At 52.7% G+C, this 22698-nt stretch overlaps 1 protein-coding gene across 2 annotated transcripts; it reads left to right on the forward strand.

Annotated features, from left to right (window-relative positions):
* The first annotated feature begins 2976 nt into the window (after positions 1-2976).
* SCNN1B (sodium channel epithelial 1 subunit beta) lies at positions 2977-19067 on the forward strand. 2 transcript variants are annotated; one of them, XM_083799627.1, is made up of 13 exons: positions 2977-3068; positions 7610-7928; positions 8822-9269; positions 9952-10145; positions 10981-11084; positions 11541-11704; positions 12196-12303; positions 15153-15270; positions 15444-15519; positions 15691-15748; positions 17092-17153; positions 18267-18342; positions 18475-19067. In XM_083799627.1, exons 2-13 carry the CDS (start codon positions 7618-7620, stop codon positions 18853-18855), a joined length of 2100 nt encoding a protein of 699 aa, XP_083655753.1. In that variant the 5' UTR covers positions 2977-3068; positions 7610-7617; the 3' UTR covers positions 18856-19067. The 2 variants fall into 2 exon arrangements, with proteins under 2 accessions (XP_083655753.1, XP_083655754.1); XM_083799628.1 differs by lacking the exon at positions 2977-3068 and adding an exon at positions 3488-3553.
* Positions 19068-22698: the final 3631 nt, after the last annotated feature.

The raw sequence follows: 22698 nt of genomic DNA on the forward strand, positions 1-22698 counted from the left end.
ACCATCACCCCCACCGCTCCCAGCCCCTCGGCGCCAGGCAGCGGCCGCCAGCGCAGCGCAGCGGCTGTGGGAACGGCCCCATGGGGACGGCTTCCCTCCTGCCTCCCGCTGTAAAACACACCGGTCTTCACTTTACTGCCTGATCTTTGTAACGCAAACAGAGATTAGTTAAAAGGTTTTATACGTGGTGATTACCCATGTAACTTGGCTGGTTAGATGTTCAGTATCCTTTGAGTGTGACTTCACCGGTTAAAACTAAATTACTCAGTATATTATTTTGTTTAGTAATGGCGTGTTTCTGAAAGTGCACCTGATAAACCAAACAATTAAAGTGCTGAATTAGCCTGGTTGCACCCTCTTTAGGAACAGGCGATGCCATTTCACTAGACAGTGCAGAACAGCAGCGTGTTCCTGCTGCCCGGGCCGCAGCTCCTCATCACAAGCAGCAGGTGAATCGAGGCGACGCGGAGCCGTGCGCTCCTTCCGTTCCTGGTAGCGGGAGGGCTCCCTGCACACACCCGTTGTCCAGCTGGAAGCCTCACTGCAGAAGTGACTGGAACTGAGCACGTACATCTCGCAGTTAAATGGCAACCTAATTAGCTGCTGAGCGGTGCACACGTTCAGCCCTGGGTAGGACTGCGGCCAGCGCCGCGCTGCCTCCTCGGGCCAGGACAGCTCCGGAGGGGGGGCAGCGCGGCGCAGGGCTCCAGCAGAGGCCGGGTAGATAAACACACAATAAAAAAACCATAGCACCTCTCCCTCTCCATTTCTGGGTCTCAGAGAGCTTTTCCGCTCACCAAATGCTGCCGCGGAAGGGCAGCTCCCTGAGCGCAGCACAGGGCCCTCGGCGTGATGGCCCCGGCGGCAGCGGTGGCACCACGGCACCGGGGCTGCACGCCCGGCGCTGGCAGCGGGCACCGCATGGCGCGCACCCACCCTGCTGAGGGGCATCATTGGGCCAGAAGAAGCGCGGGTTTACATAAATGAAGGAACCCGTTATGAAAAGCTGTACGGGCTGTCCAGTGACCTGAGTGTAACTGCTGCGTGATTTCTTCCCTGTGGAATTGTCCCAGGATCTCTGAGTTGGGCTCCGGCACAAACACCTCCACTTATTTATCTTACTTTTTTAATCTTTATTTACATCTTTAGTTACAGCTATCCTAGAAGCCTTTTCAGCCTTCTTTGTATCAACTTCAGTCACCGCTAAAATATTTTCATTTTACCAGGTAAATTTAGGACCAGCTGATGTTTTAGACACATTACAGATTAGATCGATGGTGCCATTTTCTGTGCCAATTTGTCCCGTGTATCTAATTTCTCAGCTGTATTTAACCGCTGTCAATAGTGCATCACGCTAACATAACACACAATGCCCTGCGTGTAGAAGAGCTCACCACAGTGTTTTTCAGCTGTATTTTTAGCAGGAGGTTTTTGCTTATGAAATAAACTTTCTCATGAAGCACGTAGAGAGACAACGCAAAGTCAAGCAAAATCCAAGGTCATTTGGCTTCATTGGCTTCACAGCTGATTTTTCAGCCTACTGAACAAATGGAGCCTGCTCTATTTTCAGCATTAGAGCTGCCAGTGTTGTTAATAGACATTGTTCTCCAGGGAAATAAGTAGCAATAGAAGGGCAATTATTTTGACAGGACAGAGGTTAGAAACTGGGTAAGTCCTGGTATTCACCATGAAACCTGTTCATTCTAGCTTCACTTGAAAATACTGTTTTAAACACAATCCCGCATTCCACTTTGACATAATGGTAGGAGGTACGCTGGTGCAATTTAGAAGTAAAAATCCCTTTTGTTCCCAAACAACAAAACACAGGGACATTTGGGAAAGTCTGACCAAGTCTTGATTGAACAAGAATCTGTGATTACTTTTCCTAGCAATCGTTACGTTTTACAATGCTGAGCCACTGTGCAGCGATTTATGGTTCCAAGGAGTTTTGTACACGTTTACTGTTGCGCTGTGAGGAGTTAACGACGCCCACAATCCCTCAAGATGCTCAGGGTTTTACCTCTACATCATGTTTGTGAGGGACGGTTGGGTTCAGGGGTTGCACCTCGCTGGCACAGCGTGTACTGGCCCCGGTGTGGGAAAACACAGAAAATACACGTATGTGAGGCTACACGTGTCTCTCCAACACCCCCAAAGGACTAATTGTGTGATCAGCAGGAACCGGCGTGTAACGCGCGTGAGGATGAGATTAAGACATAAAAAGCAAATGCGCAGCTAAAGACTGAAAAGGGCCGACAACCCGGCCGGCAGCGTGCTCGCGGGGGTACGCAGCCTCGTCCCAGCGCTCACGTTCCACCTCAGGTAAACCAAAGAGCTTCTTACTCATCTGCTTTGCGAGTTGTCCTTCAATTTTGTTGGCATTTTATGGAAGCAGAGATCATTTATCCTAGCGAGAGATCATCGCCTTTTGGGAGCAGCCTGCCGGGGCCGGGGCAGCCTTCCCCGCTCTGTTTAAGCATCAACACTGTCTGCAGCCCGTGCTTCAAAGGCCGGCGGTGTACAAAACACTTGCAGGGAAACATGCCCAGCAGCGGTCTCGACAGTAAACACAGCTGCTAAAGGAGAGCTCAGCGTGCCCGCAGAGAAAGGCGGTGAGCTCCTTTCGAAGAGGATGAGCCCGTCCCAAACGCCGCTGCAGCCCGCCTGCCCTTACGGGCCCCGGGCCAACGGCAGCGGCGCCCCGGGGGAGCCGCGCGGATCCCGGCGCCCCCCGGCCGCTGCGCGCCCCCGCCTCGCTCCCGGCCCGGGGCGGCGCGGGGGAAGGCGGCGGCCCCCGGAGCGAGGCGCCCCCGGGGCGGGCAGAGCCGGAGCCGCCCCGCGCGGGGCCCGCGGCCGGGGGGGCGCGGGGACGGGGCCGGGCCGGGCCCGAGGCGGCCGGGGGGCCGCGGGGGGCCGCGGGGGGCGGCGGCGGCGGCGGCGCGGGGCCCCGGAGGGCTCCGGCGGGGCGGGCGGGGCCGGGGCGGGGCGCGGCGGCGGCGGAAGGGCCCGGCCCGGGCCGGCCTCAGGGCGCAGCGCCCGCGGACCGCGCGGCCGGCGGGCACCGGCAGGTACGGGCGGGGGCCGGGGTCGGGGGCCGGGGGTTGGGAGCTGCTGCCCCCGCTGCTGCCGCTGCCCAGCGTGGACGCGGCGCCCCGGCCCGACGGCTGCGGGTGGCGGTGCCGCGGCGGGTGCTGTCGGGGCCGGCGGCGCGGGGCGGCCCCGGGAGAGGCGAAGCCGCCGTCGGGGCGCGGGGCCCGGGCACGACGCGATGGCAGCGCGGGGGGGGGCACCGAGGCTCCCGGTCCTGCGGCGCCCCGGGACGGCCGAGCCCGACGGGACCGCGCGGGGCGGGGGCGCTCGGAGCGAGGCTGCCCGGGGCGCTCGGTGCCGTGGCAGGGCCGGGCTGTTCGCCGGGTGCTCCTGCCTCTTGCATAAAGGGTGTGGTTTGCCGTCCCGACGGGGTAACGTCGCTCACAGAGGGAGAGCTCGGTACGGTTCTGAGGTTCCGATGTTTCTGAGGAGTGCAGGGCTGCCGTGCTCGTGGTGCCTCGCGGTGAGGAACTCGCAGGGACGGCCCCGAAGCCTTCCGACCTTTTCTTGCTTTGGCAGCATCGGCGCAGGTTATCGTGCTGGTCGGGTGTTCTGGACGCACTTACTGTGCAGTCAGGTGTAGTTGTTCTTATTTAACCTCTGTTTACACAGGGCCTTCATACCTTAATCTCCCTGATAAGAGGCATGGAAGCAGACCGCAACTTTCTGAATGTTTCACTGTCCATTTCCTTTGTTCTGGGAAAGGTGCCACCCGCCCCGCGCTGCTGCCTCCCGGGGTGCCGACAGAGGATGCTCCCTGTCCGGGACGCTGCCTGTTGCAGAATCGGAGAGCTGCGTTTGGGGAGGAGCCGCCGAGGGGTTTTGCTCCTCCGCGTTCAAGGATCCGTGCTGATCGTTGCACAAGCAGCAGGTGTAACTCTCAGCAACGTGAGCTTAGCTGCGAGTGGGGAGTAGGGCTTCTCAGTGCCCTAGGAGACAGCAACATTATGGGAAATCCAGGCTTTGCGGCAGGGAAAGAAGGGATGGAGCATCTGACATACAGTGCAGAAAGTCAGGCAGATGCTTTCTGAGCTTCCAGTGCTGTACGCGTACCTGGCAAGCACCAGGCAGCACCGGCAGGCGTTTGAGCCGGCGGCTGCGTGTGGCATCGCGCGGAGCCAGCAAAGCAAAGCGCCCGCTGGGCACTCTGTGGCCCCTGCCTTGGGGGGGCTTTCACCGCACAGTGACACCTTGCTGCTCCGCTGTTCCTTTTATCTGCCATCCTGTAAACTTGTGGTATGATAAAAAACTTCCCTCTAAGCTGCAAAAGTACCATTAGCTAGCATAACCATCTTCTCTAGGAAAACAAAGCTGGTTGTTTTACTGCCGTCTTTTCATCTGGCTCTAGAGGAGATGGCATACGAGCAGCTGATGATCAAAGAGTTATGACTATTGTGTGTCTCAGTAGCGAAAGTACGGAATAATTGCAGTATCGGGCTGGTACTGCTGGGGTGGTTTTACAGCCCAGGTATCACCTGCAGTCTCCAGGAGTGTGCCGAGTTTTGCTTATGTCTTTATTTCCTGTAAGTGGTAACTGCCCCAGGAAAACTCTGGAGGAGATTAAACACAGTCAACACGATAATTTCGTAATGTGGAAGTCTGATCTCACCGGTAAGGTGGAGGAGTTTCACCCGGGATGATGCTAGGAGTAAGGCCGGACTCGTGGCCCTTGGGGGAAGGTGAGGACACCCGCGCAGCGCAGAGCACGGCGCTCTCGGGCCCGCGCAGGCTGCCTTCGGGACAGCCTCGGTCAGCACGCAGCTGTGGTGCCGCCGGGAGAAGGGCTCAGGGCGGCCGTGCACCGCAGAGGGCTCGTGTCCCTGGGAGCAGGCCCTGGAAGTGCTCCCAGGGGCGCCGGGCTCACGGACAGGTGCCAGCGGCAGAGCCGCGGTGCCTCGGTCACCGGGCACGCCACGAGGCGCAGCCCTGCCGAGCCCCGGGGAGCCGCGGAGCAGCCGCAGCGCGCGGTTACAGGTGGCTGAGGGGAACACGAAGTCTGCTCCTATCGGCGTGTTAGAGGGGAAGCCTGCAAATCAGCAGTGCGACGATAAAAAACGCAAACGAGGAAAAGGAGCAGGGCAGCCCGACGGGTGTGTGTTCCCCTGCCCTGACCGGGGCCTTGGGAGGGGAACGGTTCTCCTGGGAGGGAACCCCTGCAGCAGCTGGGAGCTGCCGTGTTTCTGGGGTCCCTGAGCTTGCACGCAGCATAAATACCGGGGCTGGGGGGCAGCAGCAGGGACAGGGCTTTGTGAGCATTAGCTCAGCACCCGCAGCTTCGGGGGAAGCACCTCAGCGCCGTGGGCTCCGCGCGCCTCCGCGGCCCCCGCCCTGCTGCAGCCCTGCCACCTTCCTCGGAGGGGGTTGTGCGAGGGGGTCACAATTACCGGAACCAGGCCAGCAGCTTTGACATTGAGGAAAAAATGGTTTGAATCAGTTTACGACGTATCTAAAAACTATTTCAATTTCATTTTCCACAGTATGGCCTGAGTGTAACTTAAAAATGAGAAAACGCTGCCCTTCAGCACAGTGTTTTTATGATTGCTGAGCTGAAGACATAAAGCAAACTGCGAGGTTTTCTGATCTTTGCTTAAAACTGATTTGAACGTGGTCTTCTTTTCCTATGACAGTACTTTCCCACTGCTATTGCTAGCAAGAAAAGGACACTCTTAAAGTGGTTAAATGGAAATAAATTCAAGATGGAGAATAAATGTATGAATGAATCCTGCAGAACCGAACAAAAGTAAAGGCAGGTTCAAAACTGGCCATTGAGCAACTTTAGTCAGACACGAAACTTTTATTCTGCATGCGCTCCTCAAACCGCACGTACACATCTCAACACTGTTATCAGGAAAAAATTGGTAAGATTCAGGCTTAGGAAACAATATTAAAAATAATAACTTCTGGTGTTCTCAGCTTGATGTGCAGCTGATGGAGCTGTGCAGCGAGCGCCTGGGATCCTCTCTAGCAGGTTTCAGAAGGCAGCAGAAAGCCCAGGCTCCCCGCGCAGCCAGTGCAGTGTGTCAGCAGGAAAGCAAACAGATTGCAGGGCATGCAGCCAGTCAGGTCCAGCAGGGCTGGATTTTGCCCAGCAAAGTGTAGGTGTGTTTTAAATTTTAATCTAATCTAAATCTTTTATTGGATTTCTTAAAAGGTGGAAAATATTTACTAGTTTGCTTTGCTGGTCTCTCTGCCTTTAAGTGTATTTTGACTGTATTGTTTATAAATCAGACCTGTCTTGGTGCCTGTGACTTGAGCCCGGTACTGAGTACTGCTCGTTACTGAAATATTGCTATATTATTTCACTACTACTTCTTCTAGGATGCTGTGATATACACAGCATTTATCTTGAATTCTATTCCCCTACAACTGAAGTCTGAAGAATTTTCTAAGTAGCTGACTCTGTTTCGTTTTGAAATCCTGCCTCAGGATATTAAGATTTAGTAACACAAATTCTCGCCTTAAAAATAGCAGCACAAAGTGTTCTATTTACTCACAACATGAATGTAAAATATGCAGCATCTCTCACATGAGCCATAGAAACATACCGATACTATCTTAAAGACAAAGGAATTTGGTGGGAAAAAAACATCTATTGTTCTTCCTCTGGCGGGCAACATGTACTTAACAGCATTCTTGGTCTGGGAAAGACACTGCAGTTTCTAAGTCCTGTCCCCCTTTGGCATTCTGGCACACTGGAATACTTTTTCGTCACCCATTTTAAGAAAAACTCTTAAGCCCAGCGTTAGCCGGAGCACTACGCGCGGTTAGCCTGAATGCAACACGAAAGCAGGACGTGTTTCTCCATGTGTGAGCGCTTGGTCCACCCAGCCCTGACAAAGCCTTCAGATGCTGTTGGGCTGCAGCAGCAACAGCGCTTGTGGCTTTTTACAGTGACCTGGGTGATGCTTGGAGGCAAAACACCGCCCCTCCTCCCAGGGAAATCCATTACAGACTAACTTGAAATGACAGAGGCTTGGGGAGTCGAAGCCATTTTCGCACAGGGCTGCCCGTCCGTCCGCCCCAACAGGAGGGGCCCCGCCGAGGACAGCTGATGGTGGTGGTGGTGGGAGGAAGGCCAGGGCCAGGGCAGCTCCTGCTGCTGTCCCGGCACCGTGTGCCCACCTGGGTACAGCACAGCCATCCTCCCCAGGGATGGGAAGGACGTGAACAGAGCCAGGGCTCTGTACCCTACCGCCAGGCACAGAAACCTCACGCAGGCCCCAGCAGCTTACCTCCCGTGGGGCTGAGAGGCACCACAAAAAGGGACACGGCCGCATCCACCACTTTTGGAACTGCAAAGCAGAGGTCCCCCCCTTACACCCTCTCAAGAATCTGGGGCTGTTTCTCTGTCACAGCCTGACGTGAGGAGCTCCGGCTCCACGTTTCTCTGGGGCTACAAACCAGGGCCGTTATCACGTAACTCTGCCGTTCTGCCCTGCTGGCAGCACCGCTGGGCTTGGCCTGCTGCGAAGCCCTGCTTCTCCAGGCAGCTGGCCTGATCTCTCTTTCCTGCTTGCAGACACCAGGATGAATGTGAAGAAGTATTTTGTCCGGGCCCTGCACCGCCTCCAGAAGGGCCCTGGCTACACCTACAAGGAGCTGCTGGTCTGGTACTGCGACAACACCAACACGCACGGCCCCAAGCGCATCATCAAGGAGGGGCCGAAGAAGAAAGTCATCTGGTTTTTCTTAACGTTGCTCTTCGCGTCTCTGGTCTTCTGGCAGTGGGGTATCCTCATTAACACGTACCTCTCCTACAACGTCACGTCGTCGCTCTCTATCGGCTTCAAGACTATGAAGTTCCCTGCAGTCACGGTCTGCAACGCCAACCCCTTCAAGTAAGTTTTCCTTTGCCTGATTTATGGAGTTGCACATGAACACAGGCAGTTACAGCACAAGATAGACGGGTCTGTTCCTGTCCCAGGTATCACATTAGGAGCAGCAGTGAAAATTACCCTTTGACTCACCAAGTGGCACTAAAAAACAAACAAATGAGAACAATATAAAAACAAATGGCTCAGCTCCAAAGAAGGGGTTGTGTGCCTGCGAGTTTGTCTGTTTCTCATTACTGTATCAGTTAATCTAATAATGGTTATTGCCTTCCTGTAAACTTTCCCTGGCTCAGAGAAAACTTGAAGTTCAACTAACTTGTCACAATCAAAATCAGTCTCGTGATCTCTCCCCACAATTCCTTTCTTTTTCCTCGCCATGAACATACCTCTTATCGCATACACTCCAGCCATTAAGAGCTAGTTAAACAGTGCTATCTGCTGTGAGCTACAGTAACATAATTATAATTTCAAAGGAGCAACTGATCTTTGCTAGAGTTGCTTCAAATTTATATCCACGCAGTAGTGTAGCGCAAGGTGAGATGCTCTCGACTGAGGCACGGGGATTTGTTGTTTTTTCTCTCTGCTTGCTAGAGTTGTTTTGTGTAAACTGCAGTGAATTGCTGAAATACACCAAACGCAGTCCTGTGCCGACAGGCTGTGAGTGCAGCAGCTTTGCCAGCGAAGGACTCTGTTTATCTCCAGATGATTTTACACCCAGCTGCTGGGAGACGCGGCGCCCAGCTGGCTGCGCTGTGCAGAGCCTCGCGCTGCCGTGCAGTACCTCTCCTACATCTCCCCGCAGCTGCGGGCCCCACACGGGCCTGGCGCAGCGGCGTGACGGATCCTTGCCACCTCCCGAGCGCCCTTACGCCAGCTGGTGCCCGCCTGTCGCCCTGCAGGTACTCGGAGGTGAAGCATTTGCTGAAAGAGCTGGACAAGCTGATCGAGGCGGCTCTGGAGAGGATCCTGCAGCCCACGCATGGGGACACCATCACACCCCTGCTGCTGAACGGCAGCGACAATGCCTCCGAGGGGCTGGATCTGGCACTCTGGAACCAGATTCCACTGGTGCTCATTGATGAGCACGACAAGGACAACCCTGTCATCGTGGAGATCTTTGAGACCAACAGGACCGCTCCAGGGAACGGGACCTCTCCAGGGAACGGGACCGCTCTAGAGAATGGGATCTCTCCAGGGAACGTGACGGCTCCAGGGAACGGGACTGCTCCGGGGAATGGGACTGCTGCAGGGAATGAGACTGCCCCAGGGAACGGGACCACTGCTGCTCCTCCTGCCCCGTCCAACACCACATCCGAAGAGAAGAAGTACAAGCTGGCAGTGAAGCTGGTAAGAGGCGGTGCGGTGGTGACAGCATCTCCGCCACGGGGAGGGCAGGGCGCAGCCGCAGCGGGTGCGGGCAGGGCACTGCCTGTCCCCTGCGCCACGCAGCAGCCCCCAGCCAGGGGCTGCCCGCTGCCCCAGGGCAGGGCAAAGGCGGGGGCTCTGCCTGCCGCCTCCACGCCTTCCTCTGCTCCTGCACCCAAAGCGCTGGGGAGAGGCTGCGGCCACTTCCCCTGCCCAGCGCCCGCTGCAGGGGCACGGTGGGGGCACGCGGTGGCCTTGCTTCCCCCTGTCCTCTTCTCCCATGGCCTCAATCCTGGCAGGCAGTGTTACAGGCCAAGACCTTGGAAGCTGAGGCACCTGCAGCCTTCAGGAATTGAGCAAAACATGATGTTTTCTGTAAGCACGGTGAGGTAACCTCTGGGACTGATGGAGAATCTGTCCAGCTGGGAAGCGTCCCTGGGAAAGGGACCCCGATCTAGTGGGTGGCACCTAGCTGGAACTAGATGGTCTTTAAGGCCCCGTCCAACCTAAGCCAGTCTCTGTGGTATCATTCTCTGACCCACCTGTTGAGCACGTTCAGATGTGGCCGCCGTTTCCTCAGCTCCTGCCTGGCCACAGCTTTGGCTCCCACAGGAACAGCGGACAGGGGTGGCACGGGGTAGGAGCTGACTGTGTGTGTCTCCAGTGCAGCCACCAGGGCTCCAACAACTGCACCTACAGGAACTTCACCAGTGCAGCGCAGGCGGTGACGGAGTGGTACATCCTGCAGTCCACCAGCATCCTCTCCAAAGTCCCACTGCAAGAAAGAATCAGGATGGGCTACCAGGCAGAAGACATGATCCTGGCGTGTCTCTACGGGGCTGAACCCTGCAACTACAAGTAGGTACACACTGAGCCCTTCCTGGCACATCAGGGGTGGTGCAGGATGCCGAAGGCAAGACAGCTCTTTTATTGTTGTTTTCTGTTTTTTAAAGTATATCTGGGTCCTTAAGGCTAACAGCATTTCCCAGATGGTTTCTGGGTGTGATCCTGGCTGAAACAGGGTATTTGGGGATAGTGGCTTGGGTTTTAGTTTGGATGGGCCATTTTGCTCATGATGTATTGAGGCTAGCAGCACCGATGAGACCTTCGCTAGGAATTTAGCAATAATCACTGCCAGCTCAGGTGTTGAGTCAGCACAGAGACACAGCCCTCAGTTACACCTTATCTTTTTACGCAAGGCTCTGAGAAATGCATTTTATCCATCATTCTTGCGAATGCCAAATTTATATATACAGTTTTGAGAAACTCGAGTGCACAGCAGCAACCCAGGCTTCAAGGAGTCCTGCCAGCAATACCACTTCTGCAAAGAAGGCAATAGAGAATTAGTATCAAAGAATGAGATATAACACAAGCCAAAGCCTGTTACTATAGCTCAGATCAAGCCAGTATTTTTGGTCTCATCTGCATGGCAGGCTATTCTTTTCCATTACAACAGAGCATTATCCTCAACAGCTGTGCCTCGGTACATGTCAGTACCTGGCTTTTCTTTGTTTCCAACAGCAGATTGATTGAAATTACATCAGCTGAAATTTCTATTCAAGTGTTCAACAAATGAAGCAATTTAAAGTGAATCCCAGAGCTAGCTGCCAAAAACCAGTCTCACCACATCCGTTATTTGATAACCCTTTACTTCTCCCTGAGAGTCACAGTTTTATGCGCATGATTCTTCCAGGAATTTCACCCAAATCTATCACCCAGACCACGGTAACTGCTACATCTTTAACTGGGGCATGGACAAAGAGGCTTTGAATTCTTCCAACCCTGGAGCCGAGTTTGGTAAGAGAAAGCTCCGCTAAAGAAAGAGTTAAAGGAACAGAAGTGCTGGGAATTACTCTGTCTCTCAATGGCAATTTCTGTTATCTGTAACAGATTTGTAATTTCTTTTTCTCTAGAGCACTACAGCAGGGATTAACTGTTTTCCAGAGGGTATAAGCTCCCAGAAGGGAAATCTGTTGCATAGAGAGAAGTAATGTGACTACAGTTAGCAGAAGTGTAACATCTGGATAGAGATATTTCCATTCTGTGCATTTGCCATCATGCGTATTTATACACGTGTAACACTGTTGTGACAGACAGACTTGGGTTCTTCCCCCAAGGACTGCAGATTTCTGTGCACAGTGAGAGGAAAAGATGCTCAGGTGGTCTTTTGTTGTTGTTTGTTTGTTTGTTTGTTTAACAAAGACTTGAATTTTGATGCCATTCCTGTTCAGAATATTTTGTTTGGTGCCACAGGGCTGAAGCTGATTCTGGACATCAGCCAGCAGGACTACATCCCCTACCTGTCGTCTGCTGCTGGGGCACGGCTGATGCTGCATCAACAGAAGAGCTTCCCATTTCTTAAGGATCAGGGCATCTACGCGATGGCTGGGACGGAAACCTCCATTGGCGTGCTGGTGGTATGTGTGGCATTCCTCTAGAGCAGATTGTCTGAGAATAATGTTATCTGATGGGACCGCAACCAAGTTTGTTTTAAGTCTTGGCTGAACTGGCTCAAACCAAAAGAGTCAAGGCGTGCTCTAGCTATGGGCTGGAAAAGTTTATGGAGGCTTTTATGTAACTGTCCTGGCAAAGTGCTTTATTAAAGCCAAAATATTGAGCCCAGGTCATTGTTCCCTCCTCTCACACTATGTCAGAAGGTTCCTTGCTAACACATGCTGTTGGCATGTCACTCCAGAGCCCAGGTTTCGGCTGGCAGCTCTGGTCAGGGCACCCACTCTGCGCCCCTGGTCCTCCTAGAGCAGAGGTACCAGAGCACAAGATGACAGCGATTCTCTGAGGTTTTTTCGAAGCCAGCAGGGAATATGGGAATTACAGAATCTCTGGAAAAGTAGCCCCAGGTGCCCAGGGGAGCAATAACTACACGTTTGCTGTCTTGGTTTTCTTTCAGGATGAACTAGAGCGGATGGGCTATCCCTACAGTGACTGTACCATGAATGGGTCTGATGTCCCTGTAAAAAACCTTTACAGTGAATACAATACTTCCTACTCCATACAGGTAAAACATGATTTTAAATCAAACAAAGATGGTTAGGGGAAGTCTTCAAAGCAGTTACAGATTTTGACTGACATGTCAGGTTACTGGAGGCTCAGCAATGATAAGGAAGGAAGCATAACCTAGGCACAGGAACCTTCTTTTATGGTAATAAATCAAAACTCAAGTCTGAACACGCAGTAGCCCCAGGTTTGGAAACAATCCAGTGGAGCCAATGCAAATAACTCTGTGTTGCAGGATCAAAACCTAACGATGTAATTATTAAAAGTTACCTCAAACTATTAGGAATATTGCTTTGGCAGACAACACAGTTTTGTGTAATATACAGTCTTCCTTCTTGTTCCAAAGCAGCTCACATAGCAAGGAAGCGGTATTAGTAGTTATTTTTGCCTTATCCAGGTATGAAGTTTGTTTCATTTTGAGAGGGATGAAAATGGGCATTGCTGTAATTTTCTCAAAAGCCGTAACACAGAAAATCCCCCGGGATCTCTGTTGTTACGTAGGACCCTGGTACAGGCAACATACCAGCAGGGCACTGATTTGCAGACCAAAAAGCAAAATATTTGTACTTTCACATATGACCACGATTTAAAGCTGGTCTCGTCGGACACTGCTGCCTCAGAGCTCAGCTCCCCCCACGGAAGGTTCCCTCTCACCCTGAACACATCAAAGCGAGAGGAGGCGAGCCAGGCGCCCCCGCTCCCATTAACACACGCAGGCTCTTTGGTGTTGCTGCCCCCCCGGCCCCCGAGCAGCCCCAGGGGCCTGGCCCCGACGGGCTCCTGAAGGGGTCGGTGCCTCGCTAGTGCTGCACGTGCCGGCCGCCTGCCACTTCAGCTTTCTCCTTCCGGAGGTCCTTTAAAAGAATAACTGATCCTGCCGTGTCACTGAGGCAGTTAATTTCTTTTCAGCTGTGAGAATATCGTCTTCTACAATTTCCATGCTTGGCTGAAATCTTTTAATTATAAGGAGATCAACTGCAAGGCGCGGACATGCAATCATTACCCGTGTTCAACACGCTAACTTCTTTAAACTCCCGGGATTATTGAGCAGTCAGCACACCCTCACGTGCCGCGGTAACAGTGCCAGCATTGCTGCCCAGGTGACTGCAGTGCTAGGAGGCTTTGCGGAGACTGCAGCGCGACAGCTTTTCACGAAGCGGGATGCCTCCTGCTGCTCCGGATGCTCTGGGAGGATGACAGCTATTTGGATAACTGTCGTGCTCCTGGTTTTAACCACGCTGCTGCTCTGCTGCCCTAAGGTGCAAAGCAGCTTGTATTTTGTGTACGCACATAATAGTGCTACTGCCCTGAGAGGGATAAACACACGGGAGGGATCCCTCTCCTGAACACACCTCTTCTTTTTTAATCCTTCTCTCTTTAAGAGAACTACGTCAATTTTTACACTGAGAAGGGCTGCTTATTTTGTACAGGAAGTGAAGACAGACCTTTGTCTTTTCTTCACTTTAAAATTGGGATGAGAAAGTTGAGTGTTTGTAAACCTTGAATCTGTAATAAAAATATAGTGTAAACATTAAACACTGGTTAATTTGTAACAGGCTATAACATAAGGGAGAAACATTTCTTAGGGGTGAGATCTGGCACCAACGAAAACACCAAAATCGTTTTTGGGGTTATTTACAAAGGACTGAAGAATACATCTCAGACACGTTGAAGGGGTTTGGTCTAGCAGGCTTTTCGCATTTCTGCCTTTATATAATTATAACAATTGGACCACTTTACCCTACTTTTTAAGATGCTTGTATAACGTTTAAGCAAATACTTGAAATGATTGCATTATTACTTAAAAGTTGCTAAACGCTGACCAGGGAACTATGTCCGCATAATTCGTGTCACTTCAGAGACCTCTCAGCAAAACCAGGCTTTTTTTAATCACTCCACGATTATAGTGAATTCTGTAAGCATTTCGTGTTACATAGACATTCTCTGACTGTCCTACCTAGCTGAAACTGTTAAATTCAATTATCTTCTCATAGACTTTGTTATTGCTTTGTGCATTGTTTCATGAAAAATCCCACTCCAATCTCTGATGATTAACTTCATGCCTCGCTGAGCTAATGGCAGTGTTGCAGCCCTGGATCGCATGCTGTCGGAGCTGCAGCTGTAATCCCTTCAAGGAGAGAAACAGATGCACAGATAAGATAATTCAGATTTCTAAAGCCTGCTCTTTTTGTTGAAGTATTTTTAAAGTCTTGGCTTTAAAGTGGAAACCAGCCCTTTGTCAATATGTGATATAAAACCTGGAGACAACAGCTGTGTCTATGCATAAAATAGAACATTTTTATTCCTTTTTGGAACTATATTGCTTCCATGAAACCCTAAAATAATTAAGAATTGAGCAGTTTCCTGTGCGGCTGGGAGCAGGCATTTAGCTCCCTTCTACTCCTGCGAGGTGAATTACCCACGTTAACTTGCCACTACAATTTAGCTTAAAAACCAGAGTAGTAGTAAAAATGCAACATAAAGAGAAATGTAATTGCAGTGCAGCTATAAACATGATAGCTTATTCACCAACCTCTTCTTTCCGTTGGAATCACTACGTTATGACAGACCACAAACACAGTGCTGCCTGAGGGGCTGCCACGTTGTGCTGCAGCACCCGGAGATGCTTGGCACAGGCTGGAGGAGCATCTCTGCAGGATGGCTCCCACGGCAGAGGCAGCTTTCTCTCTGTATGGAGCTACAAAACCTTCTACTCGGTGCAAGAGAGCCCCTGTAAGGAATGTGCCTGGGAGCAGGCTAATTCTCATAGCAAACACGGACAGCAGCAACACAGAGATCACCAGGGAAGTACACCCCACTTCTAAGCAGCTCCCTCTTCCCTTTTTTCAGGCTTGCCTGCGTTCCTGTTTCCAAAACCACATGGCTGAAATCTGTGGATGTGGTCACTATATGTTTCCTTTACCTGAAGGGGTAACTTACTGCAACAATGACGATAACCCAGGCTGGGGTAAGAGCACAAAGCTAACTGTACGGCCTTCCCAGGGCACTGGCACGCAGGAGGGAGGGACTGGACACGTGTTTTATCGCTATTGAGAAATTAAAATTGAATCTATGAAATGAATAAAGTAAGTGGGGTTCTTATCTAAACAGAAGCTTCGTTTTTTTGTTTTCACCGAACAGCATACTGCTATTCATCACTGAGATCAAGTATAAGACAGAGACAAATTTGCATTGACTCTTGCAAGGAAACATGCAAGTAAGTACTTCAACTATTTCTGGCAGCTGTAGAGGTGAAAAGAATCCTGCATTTTGTCTCCCATCAATTCTGACCCCCTTAAAATTGCAGAAAACTGAGTGGGGTTGCTTATCTGAATGAGAACTGAAGTTCCAGTGACTTTATGTTAACGTTCTTTCCCCTCCTTTCTAGTGACACGCAGTATAAAATGACCATCTCTATGGCAGACTGGCCATCTGAAGCTTCAGAGGTAACACTGATTTCTTGTTTTGAAACAGCCATTAATAACTACCTGTTCTTAACCACATGAATCACTCAGTACTTTTAGAGTTAATGTCCAGGTAGCAAGGGCCTCTTTGCTAAATTACACATTTTCAGCATGCAGACAGAGCCTAACCCCAGAGCATGAGGCACGAGGGGTGACAACCCCGCAGCAGCATGAGCAAAGCTGAGTGACCACGCTCCCCTGCCAGGCGAGTGCAGGCAGGGCATGGCACAGCCTTTCCTCCTACAAGATTGCTGGCACGGCACAGGGCACGAGTGCTTACCTTCATCCCTGCCTCGCACACGCCGCCTGGTCGGGGTCTGCAGCGCGCTCGCTGGGAGCTGTCGCCTTGAGGCTTCGTGCCGTTGGGAGCAGAGAGCAGCCAGGAACGGGGCCACCTTCCCACATCACGAGGGTGGTGGAGGCTGGAGGTGCAGTCAGGTCTCGTGGGCTCCCTGAAGAGAGAACAAACACTCGTTTGGACCATGCACTAAACACTCAGGATTACCCGGCATCAATACTAGGTGTGCAGCCTTGCCTCTTGCCACCGCCATGCACCAGAGGCCGTTGCTGTCCTGCTGGCTCCCCGTCACACAGCACGCCGTGCCCGCAGCGTGGGACGAACGCCTGGCATCCTCCAGGCGGGCAGCGCAGTTCCTAAGGCAAACCCTGTTAGGTACGGTGTGCCTCGTGACACGGAATCGGTTGTAACTGATTTCAAAGGAGATTTCAGCCATGCACCGTGATTCAATTTATTCCAGCACATGGCCACCAAGGACTTCACACACAGCCCTTACAGAAAAACTTTATCTTAACAATAATCTCTAATCCTGAATTGATAAAATGACAGCCAGCATGACTCTGCTACCGCTGCATAAACGCAGCCACAGCAGAAGTGTGCTTGAGCAAAGGCATCTACAAGCTGCCAAATGCAGGAGATAGGAATGGGTACATACGCACCATCTTCTGCCACAAGCTCCTGTTAATTGCCTTTGCCTCCTTCTAAGCACATCGGACGAGCGCCTTATGAACTCGCCACGTTAAACCAGGATGCCCCTGCAGCCCGACACCATCTGTGAATGCAAAGTCAGAGTCAGTGAAGGCAGCGTGGTGACGTGTTGTAACCCCTGCACAAACCACCGAGTGGGAGCGGGATGGAGGCCACTCAACGAACACGTTACTCAATGTTTTGTCGTGCTTTTAATCCAATAGAGCTGGATTAAAACAGGACTATTCAGGACAGGTTTCTTACTTCCCTGGGTTCCTGCCCTGGCAAGTGCTTAGACAGGATGCTGCTTCTCCGTTCTGAATTAGTTCTGTTTCCCTAGGACTGGATTTTCCATATTTTGTCTTATGAAAGGGACATGTCAACAAATGTGACTCTGGACAGGTAAGCGAAAAGCACAACCGCTGTATCTTCTCTGTCGAGCCTGCTAACATTAGTTTAACACGTGCCTTGGCCATCAGCCAGAGCGCACACTGATAATGCAGAAGGTAGAACAAGATTTGGCACACGCTTGCCTGGAAAATACATGAAGCAAGAAACGCACCTCGCGCACATCCTCTGCTCCTCACAGTAACAAAGGGGGTCAGACACAACCGCGAACGTGGAGTTAAATTAACATGAACACGAGCTATGTTTCCAGTTGGTCCCAAACAGCAGCCCAGAAGCTCTAAAGCGATGAACTGCAAGGGATCAGCTCCTGTAGTGCTGCGTTCGTCCCTTTATACTTATGCCTCCAAATTGCCAACAGCAGCAGCAGCAGCAGGAGGGGGCTACACCAAAAACAGGGTAGCTGATGAGTTATCCCTTGATAACCTAAACCCTGAGCTGGGGGAAGAAAGGAATGGGCAGATTTGGGAAGCACAGGCAGCTCCCGTGGTGTTCGTTGCTCAGCATGCCTGAAAAGCCAGTTCTTGCGGAGGCCGAGGAGCCTCGCGTTAACCCACGTATTGCAACACAGCCTGGGCTGGTACAGAGCTCCAACCGGGTCCTGCCCTTATGCCAGGCCCTAAAAACAAATCAGAGCAAAACAAAAAGAAGATGCTTAACTTCAGCTTGGTGAGCAAACACCTCGCTAGCACCACCCAGCCTCGCCAGCACGCTCCGTGTGTGCCCTGGGTGGCTGCTGAGGGCAGAAACAGAGCCTGGGTTCCTGCCGCCCTGGGGCTGTTGCACCCCGCGGCTGCCCTGTCCCTGCGGCCGGAGCACAGGCAGCGCGGCGCTCAGGGGAGGCTTCGGACCAACTAAGGCAGCTGGGAAGAAACCACAGCAGGCAGCCCTGGAGAAGGTTCCAGGTGTGCAAGTGCTTTTGCAGGAGCAGAGCCACGTCCCTCCCCCAGCAGCTGTTCTGCAGAGGGGAGCATTTCTCGGCTTCTCCCCGCAGCAGGCAGAGGTTCCCGCTGGTAGGGCTGGGGGCGGCCCTCCCCCTGTGCAGCTGGGGGTGCGTGCCCGCGGGACTCCCACAGCGTGGGCGCTCTGAGCTCCCCTCCTGTGTTACAGGAACGGCATCATCAAGCTGAACATCTACTTCCAGGAATACAACTACCGCACGATCTCGGAGTCTGCTGCCACGACGGTGAGTGCCCCGCGCTCGCTCCGTGCGGTGCCGCCGCGGGGCTGCCACGAGCTCGGCACCAGAGCCCAGAGCCCAGGGAGTGGCAGCCGCCGGGCCCCACGTCACCTCTCTGTCCCGCTCTCCCGCCTGCAGATTGTTTGGCTGCTGTCGAGCCTGGGAGGCCAGTTCGGGTTCTGGATGGGCGGCTCCGTGCTGTGCCTCATAGAGTTCGGGGAAATCATCATAGACTCCCTGTGGATCACCGTTATCAACATCATCGGCTGGTGCAAAGGCCTGAAGCAGAAGCGGGCGCAGGCGCGGTACCCGGACGCACCGCCCACGGTGTCGGAGCTGGTGGAGGCTCACACGAACCTGGGCTTCCAGCACGAGGAGGCCGGCGCTGTCCCCAGCCACGGCACCGCGCGGGGCGAGGCGCTGCCCCCCGAGCCCGGCACCCCGCCGCCCAACTACGACTCGCTGCGCGTGCGGCCGCTGGACGCCCTGGGCCCGGACAGCGACGCAGAGACCGAGTGAGCAGCGCGCCCGCTGCCCCCCGCGGACTGAGCTGCTGCTGCCGTGCTCGGTTCACAGCTCGCTGAGCAGCCTCCGATGCTTTGGCAAAATCAGGAAGGAGCCAAAAGCCCTCTCTCTCCTCCCCTCCCCTAAAATGTTCACTGTGAAGAAGCTCTATAATAAATCCTGCAATAAATCTCAGAGTCTGCGTCAGGCTCTGACTTTAGCACACAGAGCTTGTATGAATCAACTGGTGATATAATAACCCACTGTTTCTCTCTGATGAGCAGCCATGCGCACAGGCATGTGTGGAGCTCTTCCTTGTGGGTAGCTTGGAGGATGCAGAGCTCCTGGGTCTGCCCAAGGGTCTGCGGTGCCAGAGCCACGAGGAAGCAGTGCTGCGAGGCAGCGGTGCTGGGAGGGGACCCAGGAGCCCTCCAAGGTGCAAGAGCAGGAACTGTCACGGCCCGTTGGACAGAGACTGCAGTTTGTGCTGCAAGTGTGTGCTGCATATGGGCCGAGCCAGATCTGCAGGGCCCCAGACTGCTTTTGACTAGAGATCACTGTATTTCCACGTCTAATGACTCTGATGTAAACAGAGTGAAAAGAACATCCTTTTGCTGCTTGGAGGCTTGCACGCTCTGTAGGCTGTTTGCTGCTCAGGAGTTGTTAATGCTCGCCCTGAGGTGAGCGCACCGGTTAATGTGTGTCAGAGATAAGTACTCCAGACTTGATAAAGCTTCAGGCGCGGAGAGGAAGTGCCAAGCCATTTACAGTACCATTCCTGGCAATAAATAAACAAATTAATTGAAAAGTCTCCTTTAGAGAGGTTCCTGTTGGCAGAGGGTGGAGCTCAGCCCGGCAGGGTGCTGAGCAGCATCTCACGGGGCAGGGGGCGAGGGGCTGCACTCGCCCGACCTCGCTGCTGCACGCACGGGGCGCTGAGCCCAGGGCACGGGCACCGGGCTGCTGGCACCACGCGTTCCCAGGAGGCTCCGTGCCCATCGCAGCCACGCTGAGGATCTGCGTTACTGAAGTACTTGTGCAAAACTTCAAGAGGAAACATGATCATGTGGTTAAATCACAGGACTGGGAACTTGATGTCCTGGGCATCGTTCCCAGCGTGGCGTGACGGCTGCGGGTCCCGGGGCAGCCGGTCCCAGCACCGTCCTTCCTCGTGGGTCCCAGCGCATTCCCCGCGGGTGGGTGTGAAGGAGGGTCCCGTCCCCCTCGGGGTGCCGGGGGCTCTCACAGCGCGCCGTGCTTGGTGGCAGCGTGCCGAGGGATTTGCACTGCTCGCGGGTGGATGCTGCCAGCGCCCACGGCAGCAGCAGCGCGCCCAGCTGCTCACAACCACCAGGACAGCGCCCGCGTGCCTCCGGCACTGCCCCTGCACGGGGACAGTGGGCACCGAGTGCCCCGCAGCACAGCTGGCAGCAGCCCCCACGGCTGATCCCCCCACGTTCAGACAAGGGCACAGCACCAAGCACCGCATCTTGTGCACACTGAGCAATGAACCGTGACAACCGCAGGGCCAGACTGGGTAGGGATAAGACGCTGGCCTGGACAAAATCATCTCTCTAAGGGTCCCCGTTCTGGGAAAGGAACGGGAGTGCCTGCTTTCCCCCAGTTTTTGTTCCTGCTGTTCGCACTGCCCATTTTCTGTGTTTCTGCCAGGCGGAAGGTTCCTGGCCTGCACACGCACAGGTGAAAGCACGGGTTAGAAAAGCAAAGCCTTTCATTTGGTTTATTAAATTCCTGGAGCCTTTCATTATAATCTGTCTTTAAAGTAGGAGCCTGTTACAGGTTACCTCGTTTGCACAGGCTAGAACCAGTTACCATTGCCCACGGTCTTTCTGCTTACATTTCCTTTTCTGCGCATATCAACAAACAAGGTAAGATACAGAGGGACAGATTTACCTTGACTAATTGTCTGGAGCATGAAGTCCTCAAGTGTTCAAATTACAAATCACTTCCACGACATGAGTTTCTTTCAGCTGCTTAAGGGATAAGGCAGCAATGAATCTTCAGGGTCAGGGGCTGCAGCGGTAAACGAATGGGGGCTGCAGACTGCCACCACCACAGGAACCTCCCTTGAAGTTACTCACAGGGGGTACAAAGGACATAAGCAAGAACCTGAAAAGTTGAAGGGAGCAGGTATATAAAAAGCAAACACCATCACCAGTTTTCAGGAATTTTAGATCTTTCTTTCATTAGAATGCTACAGCTGCCAGTCCCAATGTCACAGAAGGAAAAGGAGAATCAAACCTATCAACTGCATTTTGGTTATTCTATTTACTCCAAAAGACACTTGCAGTTATGAGAGAATGAGCTTTTGCTTCCTACTACTCCAGTCAACTGGGGACAATAGCTTCTTTGGTGAGGCTGCACTGTCACTACCTATTTCTTCTCTGCAAGGAACCTCTATGTTCAAAATTCTTTGAAAAACTCAAACCCTTAATGACTGGTGGATTGCTTGTCTAAGGCTGCAGTTGCAGTTACAACACAATGTGCTGCAATATTTGTAGCCTTCATTTTCAAAAGACTTGATTCATGAATTTTTTAAACTTTATGATTAGCTCCAAAAAATAATGGCAATTTACAATGAAGCTTTGATTTTCTACTACTTCTGATATCTACAAGTTTTACGGACATTTTCCAGTTTCACTTGGTGATTCCAAGAACAAGACACTTAACCACTGTCTTTAAATTAAACTCCAATTCTTAAATAACAAAACAACGCCAGGGGACAGAATTACACGGAAACACACCAACTGCGATGCCAGCAGCTGCCACTGGCAGGCAGCTTTCTGTATGCTGAAGCCATTCCGCTTTAGCGATCACGTTCTTGGTACATTTGTTTTTCCTGGTGTTGGTCTTGGTGTTCCATTTACGTAACTTCCTAACCCTTCCACTTGAACCAGCTAGTATTTTAAAATGGCCTTTCATAGCGCCTGGAACAATTCCTCCAGAAGTTTTGCCTCAGATAACAACAACACATGATTATCTTCCATATACGAAGTGGACAACAGATTTGCTACGTTACATCAGAAAAAGAAAAGGACACTTTAATCCTCCAGCACCAGGCTCCGTGTGAATTTGAAGGCGTAAGTCAGAACTCAGTAAGCAGAATTCATCCCCCAGCTCCAGCCTGCAGGGCAGGTAAGCAACCTCACCTGCCTCTGATTCCGACTAGTGGAAAAGCGGGGGTAGTTTACAGTCACCTGCAGCCAAAGAATACCTAAAATAAGGGATACGAGGAATAAAGATTTAGGGCGCACCTTCTCAGAACGTCCGCTGGCTGCCCCAGACCTGTATTTGTTGGTTCCCCAGCCAAGAGCCTGCGAACACGGCTGCTCCAGGCCACCAATGTAAGGAAGCCGTCTGGGGACAGCCAGAGCTCAGCAAGTGAAAACAACCGCGGTGACAGGGCAGATGAAAGGTGGTTAGGAAACTTGCTACGGATAGAGGAATCCAGTTCTTACATGAGTTGTCCTAGACTTTTCAACTCCTCGCTTCCCTTCTCCCGACAGGAATGCTCGTCTTACCGAACGCTGCAGAGCCATGGCCTGGCTCCTTCACAGAAAAGGAGAGCCGCTGTGCGGCGGCAGTGCTTCATCCCACGACAGCTGACCCAGAAACAAGCAACTGACGCCCTCCCCCACCAACCCGTAGTCACAGACCAGCCCACACTTCCCTTGACGAAGGCCTCCAAATGATTTTGCAAGTGAAAAAACACTGCCCCTCCAGAAGAGGCAATGCAGCAATGTGCCTGGGCTCATGCACTAGGCCACCAGGAGAGCTGAGAACAAGAACCTGGGCACGCGTTCCTGTGCTCTCCCCAGCAGACGTTACCAGCGTCAC

The sequence above is a fragment of the Anser anser genome (assembly GCF_964211835.1).
Source record: "Anser anser genome assembly, chromosome: 15".
NCBI classification, from domain to species: domain Eukaryota; kingdom Metazoa; phylum Chordata; class Aves; order Anseriformes; family Anatidae; genus Anser; species Anser anser.